Source organism: Macaca nemestrina, chromosome 1, assembly GCF_043159975.1.
Source record: "Macaca nemestrina isolate mMacNem1 chromosome 1, mMacNem.hap1, whole genome shotgun sequence".
Classification (NCBI taxonomy): domain Eukaryota; kingdom Metazoa; phylum Chordata; class Mammalia; order Primates; family Cercopithecidae; genus Macaca; species Macaca nemestrina.
In genome coordinates this window covers 28,857,215-28,869,563 of record NC_092125.1, presented here as the reverse complement: position 1 = coordinate 28,869,563, position 12,349 = coordinate 28,857,215, and the positions used below count along the sequence as shown (strand labels likewise).

Sequence of the window (12,349 nt, the reverse complement as noted above, 5' to 3'; positions counted from 1 at the left end):
ACAGGACTCTGTGTAGACAACCTCCAGTACCAGCCCAGACGCTGGTATAGTCACGGGGTGGCTAGACCCAGAAAAGAGACAACAATCACTGCAGTTTGACTCATAGGAAGCCACATATACAGGAAAAGGGGAAGAGTACTATATCAAGGGAACACCCTGTTGGACAAAAAAAATTGAATAACAACCTTCAGCCCTAGACCTTCCCTCTGACAGAGCCTACCCAAATGAGAAGGAACCAGAAAACCAAACCTGGGAATATCACAAAACAAGGTTCATTGACACCCCTCAAAAATAATACTAGTTCACCAGCAATGATTCCAAACCAAGAAGAAATCCCTGATTTTCCTGGAAAAGAATTCAGGAGGTTGGTTATTAAGCTAATCAGGAGGGACCAGAGAAAGGCAAAGCCCAGTGCAAGGAAATCCAAAAAATGATACAAGAAGTGAAGGGAAAAATATTCAAGGAAATATATAGCTTAAAGAAAAAACAATAAAAATTTCAGAAAATTTTCAGAGACACTTTTAGAAATGCAAAACGCTCCAGAAAGTCTCAGCAATAGAACTGAACAAGTAGAAGAAAACAATTCAGAGCTCAAAGACAAGGTCTTCAAATTAACCCAATCCAACAAAGACAAAAAGAGTAAGAAAATACGAACAAAGCCTCTAAGAAGTATGGGATTATGTTAAACAACTAAACCTAAAAATAATTGGTGTTCCTGAGAAAGAAGACAATTCTAAAAGCTCAGAAAATACATTTGGGGGAATAATTGAGGAAAACTTCCCCAGTCTTGCTAGAGATCTAGACATACAGATACAAGAAGCTCAAAGAACATCTGGGAAATTCATCAACAAAAGATCTTCACCTAAGCACATTGTCATCAGGTTACCCAAAGTTAAGAGGAAGGAAAGAATCTTAAGAGCTGTTAGACAGAAGCACCAGGTACCCTAACAAGAAAAACCTATCAGATTAACAGCAGACTTCTCAGCATAAACTCTATAAGCTAGAAGGGATTGCAGCCCTATCTTCAGCTTCCTCAAATAAAATTATCTGCCAAGAATTTTGTAGTCAGTGAAACTAAGCATCATATACGAAGGAAAGATATAGTTGTTTTCAGACAAACTAATTCTGAGAGAATTTGCCATTACCAAGCCACCACTACAAGAACTGCTAAAAGGGGCTCTAACCCTTAAAACAAATCATGAAAACAGAACCTCTTTAAAGCATAAATGACACAGGACCTATACAACAAAATACAAGTTAAAAAGCAAAAACAAAAAAACAAGTACACAGGCAAAAAAGAGCATGACAAATGCAATAGTACCTCACATTTCAGCACTAACATTGAATGTAAATGGCCTAAACACTCCACTTAAAAGATACAGAACTGCGGAATGGGTAAGAACTCACCAACCAACTATCTGCTGCCTTCAAGAGACCAACCTAATGCATAAGGACTCAAATAAACTTAAAGTAAAGGCATGGAAAAGGGGATTTCATGCAAATGAACACTGCAAGTGAGCAGGAGTAGCTATTCTTATATCAGACAAAATAAAATTTAAAGCACCAGTGGTTAAAAGAGACAAAGAGCGACATTATATGATGGTAAAAGGCCTTGTCCAACAGGAAAATATCACAATCCTAAACATATTTGCACCTAATACTAGAGCTCCCAAATTTATAAAACAATTACTAATAGACCTAAAAAATGAGATAGACAGCAACACAATAATAGTGGGGGACTTCATACTCCACTGGCAGCACTAAACAGGTCATCAAGACAAAGTCAACAAAGAAACAATGAATTTAAACTATACCTTGGAGCAAATGGACTTAACAGATATATACAGAGCATTTCATCCAACAACCACAGAATACACATTCTATTCAACAGCACATGGAACTTTTTCCAAGATAGAATATATGATAGGCCAAAAAATGAACCTCAATAAATTTAAGAAAACTGAAATTATATCAAGCACTCTCCCAGACCACAGTGAAATAAAACTGGAAATCAACTCCATAAGAAACCTTCAAAACCATGCAAATACATTGAAATTAAATCCTGCTCCTGAATGAGCATTGGGTCAAAAATGAAATCAAGATGGAAATTTTAAAAAATTTTTGAACTGAATTACAATAATGACACAACCTATCAAAACCTCTGGGATACAGCTAAGACAGTGCTAAGAGAAAAGTTCATAGCCCTAAATTCCTACATAAAAAAGTCTGAAAGAGCACAAATAGACAACCTAAGATCACACCTCAAGGAACTAGAAAAACAAGAACAAGCCAAACCCAAACAAAGCCAAAGAAAGAAAATAACCAAGATCACAGCAGAACTGAATGAAATTGAAACAAATAAACAAAAATACAAAAGGTAAATGAAACAAAAAACTGGTTCTTTGTAAAGATAAACAAAATTGATACATGATTAGAAAGATTAACCAAGAAAAGAAGACAGGAAATCCAAATAACCTCACTAAGAAATGAAACAGGAGATATTACAACAGACACCATTGAAATACAAAAGATCCTTCAAGGCTACTATGAACACCTTTATGCACATAAACTAGAAAATCTAGAAAAGATGTATGAATTCCTGGAAAAATGTAAACCCCCTAGCTTAAATCAGGAAGAATTTGATACCCTGAACAGACCAATAATAAGCAGAGGGATTGAAACAGTAATTAAAAAATTATCAACAAAAAAAGTACAGGACCAGATGGATTCACAGCAGAATTCTACCAAACATTCAAAAAAGAATTGGTACCAATCCTTTTGACACTATTCCACAAGATTGAGAAAGAAGGAACCCTCCCTAATTCATTCTACGAAGCCAGCATCACCCTAATACCAAAACCAGGTGAGGACACAACCAAAAAAGAAAACTACAGACCGATATCCTTGATGAGCAAAGATGCTAAAATCCTTAACAAAATACTAGCTCAATGAATTCAACAACAAGTCAGAAAGATAATCCACTATGATCAAGTGGGTTTCATACCAGGTATGCAGGGATGGTTCAACATACGCAAGTCAATAAATGTGATAAACCACAGAAACAGAGCTAAAAACAAAAATCACATGATCATCTCAATAGATGCAGAAAAAGCAATTGGCAAAGTCCAGCATCCCTTTGTGATTAAAACCCTCAGCAAAATCGGCATAGAAGGGATATAGCTTAATGTAAAAAAGCCATCTATGAAAATCCCACAGCCAACATAATACTGAATAGGGAAAGGTCGAAAGCATTCCCTCTGAGAATTGTAACAATACAAGGAACAATGCACTCTCACCACTCCTCTTCAACATAGTACTTGAAGTCCTAGCCAGAGCAATCAGACAAGAGAAGGAAATGAAAGGCATCCAAATTGGTAAAGAAGAAGTCAAAGTGTTCCTGTTTGCTGATGATATGATCATTTACCTTGAAAACCCTAATAACTCCTCCAGAAAGCTCCTAGAACTGATGAAAGAATTTGGCAAAGTTTCCAGATACAAGATTAATGTTCATAAATCAGTAGCTCTTCTCTACACCAATAGCGACCAAGCAGAGAATTAAATCAAGAACTCAACCTCTTTTACAATAGCTGCAAAAAAAATAAAATAAAATACTTAGGAATATATCTAACAAAGGAGTTGAAAGACTTCTACAAAGAAAACTACAAAACACTGCTAAAATAAATCATAGATGACACAAACAAAAGGAAACACATCCCAAGCTTATGGATTAGTAGAATCAACATTGTGAAAATGACCATACTGCCAAAAATAATCTACAAATTCAGCAAAATCCACATCAAAATCCACCAATATTCTTCACAGAACTAGAAAAAACAATTCTAAAATTCATATGGAACCAAAAAAGAGTCCGCATAGCCAAAGCAAGACTAAGCAAAAAGAACAAATCTGGAGGCATCACATTGCCTGATTTCAAGCTATACTATAAGGCCATAGTCACCAAAACAGCATGGTACTGGTACAAAAATAGGCACATAGACCAATGGAACACAAGAGAGAACTCAGAAATAAACCCAAATACTTACAGCCCATTGATCTTCAACAAAGCAAACAAAATTATAAAGCGGGGAAAGGACATCCTTTTCAACAAATGGTGCTGGGTTAATTGGCTAGCTACATATAGGAGAATGAAACTGGATCCTCATTTCTCACCTTATACAATTATCAACTCAAGATGGATTCAGGACTTAAACCTAGGACATGAAACTATAAAAATTCTAAAATATAACATTGGAAAAAAAACTTCTAGACATTGGCTTAGACAAGGATTTCATGACCAAGAACCCAAAAGCAAATGCAACAACAACAAAAATAAATAGCTGGGACCTAATTAAACTAAAGATCTTTCGCATGACAAAAGGAACAGTCAGCAGAGTAAACAGACAGCCCACAGAGTGGGAGAAAATCTTCACAATCTATACATCTGACAAAAGACTAATATCCAGGGTCTACTACGAACTCAAACAAATCAGTAAGAAAAAAACAATCCCATCAAAAAGTGGGCTAAGCACATAAATAGACAATTCCCAAAAGAGGATATACAAATGGCCAATAAACATATGAAAAAATGCTCAACATCACTAATGATCAGGGAATGCAAATAAAAACCACAATGCAATACCACCTTACTCCTGTAAGAATGATGGTAATCAAGAATCAAAAAACAGTAGATGTTGGTGTGGATGTGGTGATCAGGGAACATTTCTACACTGCTGGTGGGAATGTAAAGTAGTACAGCCGCTATGGAAAACAGTGTGGAGATTCCTTAAAGGACTAAAAGTAGAACTACCATTTGATCCAGCAATCTCACTACTGGATATCTACCCAGAGGAAAAGAAGACATTATTTGAAAAAGAAACTTGCACACACATTATAGTAGCACAATTCCCAATTGCAAAATCATGGAACCAACCCAAATGCCATCAATCAACAAGTGGATAAAGAAATGATTATGTATATATATGATGGAATACTACTCAGCCATAAAAAGGAATGAACTACCAGCATTTGCAGTGACCTGGATGAGATTGGAAACTATTATTCTAAGTGAAGTAACTCAGGAATGTAAAACTAAACATGGTATATTCTATGTGATATGTGGGAGCTAAGCTATGAGGATGCAAAGGCACAAGAATGATACAATGGACTTTGGGGACTTGGGGGGAAGAGTGGGAGAGAACTGAGGGATAACAGACTACAAATATTGTACAGTGTATGCTGCTTGGGTGATGGGTGCACCAAAATCTCACAAATCACCACTAAAGAATTTACTCATGTAACCAAATATCACCTGTGCCCTAATAACTTTTGGGGGAAAAAAAGAAATAAATCCACCTATAAATAGTCAACTAGAGATTGATAAGCCAATAATAGACACTGGGCAAAGCATAGTCAATTCAATAAAAATAATGAGTCACATAGTAAAATTAATGAGAGGTCAAAATAGACTAAGCATATTTGAAATCATTGATGACTATTGCAATGTTCAGTTAAATTTATGCATACTTTTGAAAGCTTTAGAAGTAGATGGTATAGTATAATAGTACACTTTTCATAATTAATTAACCATTTTACTATGATGTTTGAAATCACCTCAAATTTTGAAAATATTGGGCACTTCACCTTAGGTAATACATGCCTATTATATTACTATTTTTATGAAAAATATTAGATTTGACTCTGATAATTTCAGGTTATAAAGCCTTTATTTTTTGTAAACAAGAGTTTGTCAATTTGCTTGATTCCATTATAGTATTACAATACATGGCACAATATTCATATACAAAGTAATATGGTTCTACATCTTCATTTTACCCAGTTACTCAGCCAGTTCCTTTCTCCCCCTAGATGGTCGGAAGTACTGCCTAGATCCCCGATGTTAACTACCATCTTTATTAAACCCAATTATCCCTCAATATACTTTAACAATCATGCAGAAATATATAAAGTGGTACTAAAATATAATTAGTGTTTGTAAAAATTCACACCCCTAGAAACAGAGAAAAACCAACTGCTGGTGAAAGCTGAAGGGACAACTCTTCCATAACCCAGATCTAACCCCACACCTCTCCCCATCCAACTTCAGATATCATTCATGATCTTAAGTCTTGGTAAGGACGTTCATGATCTTAAGTCTTGGTAAGGACCAACATTCAGAGGGAGAAATATGAGAAACTGGAATTTTGATTTAAATTTGGGTAAGAAAAGGAAATGAGAACACAGCTGTTCACAGTCTACAAAACTCACTTCGGTGAGGAATATTACTACGATGACACTGTCTTCTGACCTTCTAGGACCTTCTACTGAGAGCTTATAGAGATAACGCAGAGTCTCCGGAAACTGTGGAAAGTTATATTCACTGAGAGTTCTGTAAAAGAGAATAAGGCACTGAATTAGCAAAGAAGAAAACACTATGCTAATAGTGGCAAAGAGAGAAACATTATTCTATTTTGTACCTCCCAGATAGAAAGAAAGATACTCTTTAATAGTCCCTAAATAAATTGTAGTCCCACTATGAATTCTACACATACTCTGGAGAATTACATATAACTGGATCCCTGTCAACATCTCTTTCCTTAATGTCACTTCTCTTTCCTGTCTCTCCCATCCTTTGCCACAGAACAGAATGCTCTATTTTAGTGTGAGCTCCCACCAATTCTTGACTAAAGGGAGAGGAAATAAAAATTTAGTGCTCAGTCCAAGATGGCTGCATACAGGTCATCTTTGTGGTTTTGGACCAAGCTTTTTCTTTAAATGCTGTAATGCCAATGAGAGTTTGGGACCGCCCTGGATTACTCAGGAAAAGAGGTGGTTATCTCTGATTCACTATGCCATTCACATTCTCCAAAACACATTTGGGTGGTGGACAGCCTCACACTTGTCCTGACATGGTGGACTGGATCAGATCAGTAAGGGCAGAATGGCTAAGGATAACATGAGAAAGTTTCCATTTTAAGATTCCTGGTTGGTCTTCGAAACCAGTGCTTCTAAAACTGCAACGTGCAAACAGATCACCCTGGGGATATTGGGAAAATACAGATTCTGATTCAGTAGGTCTAAGGTGGGCCATGGATTCTGAATTTTTAACTCTCAGGTGATGCTGTTGCTGCTTGTCTGTGGACCCCACTTTGTTTGAGTAAGAAGATCCAAAGTTACTTCTTAGATATCCTTAGAGTGACTTGTGACAGCTTGTGACAACTTGCAGGGTACAGATGTACTACACTTTTACACAAAATGTGCCCCTGAAATCTATTTGCAAATGAGATTCTGTTATAAAAGCACCAAGGCCCCATAGACCACAAAGAGTGTAGTTTCTGGGTCAGTCGCAACTTGAAGTAGTCTTAGTCTGTCATGTTGTCAACAGCCCATATTTTGATTCTTGATCAGAAAATCTGATCCCCACAATCAGAAACTTGCTGTTCACTAAAGGGTTAACTAGAAAACCCCCTTTCTAGTACAAGAAAAATAAAAGTGTTCTTCTACTATTCTTTTCCAAATTTATTTGGCTTATTCAGTATAGGTTTTTATTGGACCTCTTTCAACTGGAAACACATTTAAAACTGATGCCTGCAGTGCAGGAATCAGCTAAAATCAGAGGGAAAAAACCAAACTCACTTCTAGTTTTCTGTATCTGTAAAAAAAGAAACCTGTTCTGTGGAGGGAGGAAAATGGGGCATCTATATTATCAGGTAAGAGGGCAAGAAAAAGGAAAAAAATCACAAATAAAAACCCTTCAAAATAACTGAAGAAGTAGAAATCAAATAGCAACTCATATCATTAAGAGAGATCTGGAAATTGGAATAGATGCCTATTTTGTTCCCTCATGGCTTATTGAAGGAAGTTGGAGAAGGTGGGATAGAGACCAAGAATCCTACACAGAGACCCCTGTCCTTACTTAGCAATAAAGTAGACTCCATAATAGTAACACAGCTCTTCAGATAACTGGTCCCAGAAATTCACCTTCGTTAGAGTAATATCCACCTGTTGCAGTCCAGAACAATTCAGCAGAACTCTCAGGGCATCCTGAGCATATCTAAAGCCCCAAAAGAGAGCAAGATCATCACATGTCAGTGATAGTCAAAAAACTAAATACACATTACCTGCCTTTTCATCCCATCTTGGGCAGAATATAGGTTTTGAGAAAGGGAATGTCTCAAAGGAAAAAGATTGCTAAATGTCCTTCATCTTCCCTGATTAACAATACATGGGATAGGGGTTAAATTAAAATTGTGGCACATAAAATCTAGCATCAATCGCAGAACAGCTTATTTGTTTATTATTACTAGCTTATTTGCGATAGATTAATTTGAAAGAGATGTTCAATGATGCAATGACTTGCTAAAGGTATCCATTTTCTTCTATTAAATGAATAGGATATATTTTCATCTAGTTGAGATGCTTTGATATATGTCTTCTTATAGAATAGGGTAAATAGTAGACAGTTGGGTTGAGATTTCTCTGCTGGGTAGCAAAATCAACTGTACTCTCTTGAGCAAAAAGGAATTGCCAAACTTCTCTGTGGACAGACAACTGCATGTAGTCATAAACCCATATATCCCATCTCCAACCATGAATTAACTTTACGGTTCACAAAGTACATTTGAGCACATCATTTTTAATCTTATATGTAGAATAACCCTGAGAGGTTACTAGCAGAAAGTAAGTAAATGGCAGAGCAAAAACGTATCTGACTTTGGATTTAATGCTCTGCTGTCTTTTCTGTGGTAGTCTCTTACTGATCTGATAGGGAGTGTGGTAGAAATCAACAGAGTTCTGTGGTCATGGCTCTTTATATGCTACACATGCTCAGGGGAGGTGAGCTAACTTTTAGATACTCAGGCTGGTTACTTTTCTGAATGCATTCTACCATTCAGAGAAGAGAAAACTGTAATAAATGAACACACTGCACATGGGACTGTAAAGAATCCCATATGAACCCAAGGGGGTAGAAGTATTGACAGCTGGATGCTTATCTCTTATTTAATCTGAAATAACCAGTATTATCTCACAAAGCATTGTCCCTGGGTGTCAGTTTCAGCTCATTGCTGTAGAAGACTTGGAACATAAGGGTCATCAAGAGCTGGGGGAAAAACTGGGCCACCGCTTTCTTGTAGGAACCAAGAGGCAGAAAGGTGCACAGGGCCTGGGATGCCTACAAGGGAAGGAAATAGGAGGTAGAAATGTAAACATTTTTCTCTAAACCCACTCGACCTTACTGAGGGGAGCAAGGGAGTGACTCTGCAACCCCTCCTTCAGCCTCCTTGAAAAAAACCTAAAGCATATATGGGTATCCATTCATTCAATAACAGCTGCTACATCAATTGTGAGCTGGGAACTGTGCCAAGCCTACTATGGTAAGGGACTCCTCAAGGCACTATACAAACACCCTGGATACCAAACCAGTGGGATGCAGGCTGGTTTCCAAGGTGGGCTTCCTTCCTAAGATCCCCTTCCTATGTGGCCATGAAGAGCAGTCATACTAATAACCTAGGTCCTTCCTGTGCTCAAACAATACAAGGAAGTGAGATATTTAAGGGGAAGGCAGGTCAGGTCACCAACAGATCATTTGGCATACTGACCACTGCAATAACCACCACATCAGAAGTATGGGTTTGGGCTATAATCTTAAAAGACACATTCCTAACTGCCATAATCCTGAATATTGAAATCCTGGGAGACCAAACTCCCAAAAATATAACTCAGGAAACATAATTTAAAATTTTTAAAGACGTGTTTATATTCTTAAAAATGAGATTTATTGGTTACCAGAGGCTGGGAAAGGCTAGTGGGATGGGGGAGGTGAGGATGGCTAATGGGTATAAAACAATAGTTAGAAAGAATAAATAAGACTATTTAATAGCATGACAGGGTGACTACTGTCAATAATAATAATACATTTTTAAATAGTGTAATTGGATTGTTTATAATTCAAATAAATGGTTGAGGGGATGGGTACCCCATTCTCTTTGATGTATGTATTTTACATTACATGCTGGTATTAAAACATCTCATGTGCCCCATAAAAATATACACCTACTCTGTACCTACAAAAATGGAAGTTTTTTTAAAAAATTAAAATGACATTTGAGAAACATGAAAACGTGACAGAAAACTTCATAGGTCATTTTACACAATAAATTGGGCAATAATATATGCATTTTTCCAAACATAAACACTTAGGTATACTAACAACAGTCACATGGGTAACAGTTATGGGCAGACAAACCACATTCATAAAGAAATAGCTTATATAACCGTGGTCATCTGAAATCCCTTGGTGGACAACCTAAGTCTTTTGACAAGACAGACCAATGGATCACCACCACACATGCAGTCACCCAAAGAGCCGAGATCTCAATAAATTTTATCTTTCTCAGAAAAAGCAAATATACAAAAATGCATTACTTCATTTATTGAGGAAGTTTCAACATTTTTATGTGTAAGTGCAATGCTTACACACAAAGTCAATATAGTGACAATGCATCTTCATGGAGACAAATTTGCAAAAAAAAATGCATAAAAATAATTAGAACCCTCTAAAAGTCTTTACACCATTTTTATCTCCAATATAGGAAATGAAATATGTAGTACAGCAAATTGGAAAAAATAATGCTGACAACTTAAAGTAGTGAGAAAAATACATTAAAAAGAAAAAACACACTAAAAAGAAAATTCAACATAAAAACAATAGGAATAAATTATGGGCAGCTGCATCGAGGTGGTTCATAAGAGCTGGTCAACTTTTACGATCCTTAATTATATTTTGAAGTCCTTTATTATGATGAATGGCTGTAGGGCATGACTCTCCCTGGAGAGTATGTTCGCATTCATTTCATATGTGATGCTACTCTTTTTGAAATTCTTTTGTGGTTTGACATACACTAATTCGAGCATTCCCTGTTCAATTTTCCCATCTTCTGTGCCATGCTTTTATGTTGTTTTGGCATGCAGAAATCTATTTCACATGCACTCATAGAAAGACCACAGATTTGAAGAAAACAGTACTAGTGATTGAACAGCAACACCATTGCGTGTCTTCTCCTACTGTACACATAATTAATTTCAAACCAGTCAGTAACTTTTCTGACTTATTCAAGGCAAATGTGGCTTTAATTTATCAAAAGCTCCTGGAATTTCATCAGCTGGAAGGAATGTCAATGCAAACAAATGACATATTTTACCACTAAAGTTTTCATCATTGTCATATTGCCTGGCTAATCTCCTCATCTGAATTTTTCTAGAAATGCTTTGGACTGAATGGAAAAAAACAAACTTTATTAGTGACAACTTGAAATTCACTTTTAGAAGCCTTGATTGCACCTAATTCCAAACATGTCATTACAGTTTGGGAATTCAATTAGATGATAGAAATTTTAGACTTTTGGGATTTTGATATTTTGGAATTTCAGTATTCAGGATTATGGTGTTCAGGATTTTGCCTTTAGGGATTGTAATTGGCATTGTAGAAATACATGTTCCAACATATCACATTTTTGAAGCAATGCCAACTTTATAATACCCTGTCTCTGTAAGACTTTACTCCCCGGAGTGGTGATTTTGGTTTTCAGGAGAATAAAATGATGGACACAAATGAGATTCGGTCTTTACATGGCTACAAATGCCTATATGATGTAGCCAGTGGCTACTTCTCTCATATCTCCTATGCTCTCATCTCCCTTGCCCAATTCACTCAGATTCTTTGGCCTCCTTGTATTCGCTGACATACTAGGTAAGTGTCCATCAATACGAGACTTTTCCCTTCTCTCAGTCTAGAACTCTCTAACTCAGATATATGTAAGGATCACATCCTCACCTGATTCAGGTCTCTGATTAGATGCCAGCTCAGCAGAGAGGTCTGCCCTGACCAACTCACCTAAACCTTGCCAGTCCCTTTCTTTCCTCCACACCACTATATATCTCTTTTAAGCTTTATACCATCTGACTTACATGACATTTATTTGTTCATTGTCTGTGTTTCTTACCAAAATGTAAACTCCATAATAGGGCACAGCACATAATAGACACTCAATAAATATGTGTTGCATGAATGGATGCATGAGAAGAGGACTGTGTTAAGAAAGTATGATTGAGTCTGTGGGCAGATAGGGATTTTTCACAATCAGGAAAACAATACTGAGAAGAAGAAATACTCATCGTGTTATTTACCGCCAAAGGCATTAAGTTGGTAACATCAAGAGAGAAACGTTTTCCTTTCGTTAGGGTGTCCTCCATTTCCCCAGGTTTTCCTTTCAGTATCAATAAGATGGTCTTCAGCACATGAGGGGCCACGCTTGCCTCAGAACCCGCCGCCTGCCACATCTGTATCAGAGTG

General features: G+C 36.8%; 1 protein-coding gene across 4 annotated transcripts in view; it reads right to left on the bottom strand.

The window, feature by feature from the left end:
* The window catches only part of LOC105484396 (maestro heat like repeat family member 9), a 131,756-nt gene that overhangs the window by 62,873 nt on the left and 56,534 nt on the right, over positions 1-12,349 (bottom strand). For all 4 annotated transcript variants that reach the window (XR_011611043.1, XM_071075536.1, XM_024793643.2 and 1 more), the window contains exons 12-15: positions 12,184-12,349; positions 9,027-9,169; positions 7,913-8,050; positions 6,265-6,385 (exon numbers count right to left, since the gene is read on the bottom strand). Coding sequence is in view for 3 of the 4 variants with exons in the window: in XM_071075536.1 (XP_070931637.1) it covers positions 6,265-6,385; positions 7,913-8,050; positions 9,027-9,169; positions 12,184-12,349 (568 nt within the window). In the remaining variant the exon portion in view is untranslated. The remainder of the gene's footprint in view (positions 1-6,264; positions 6,386-7,912; positions 8,051-9,026; positions 9,170-12,183) is intronic.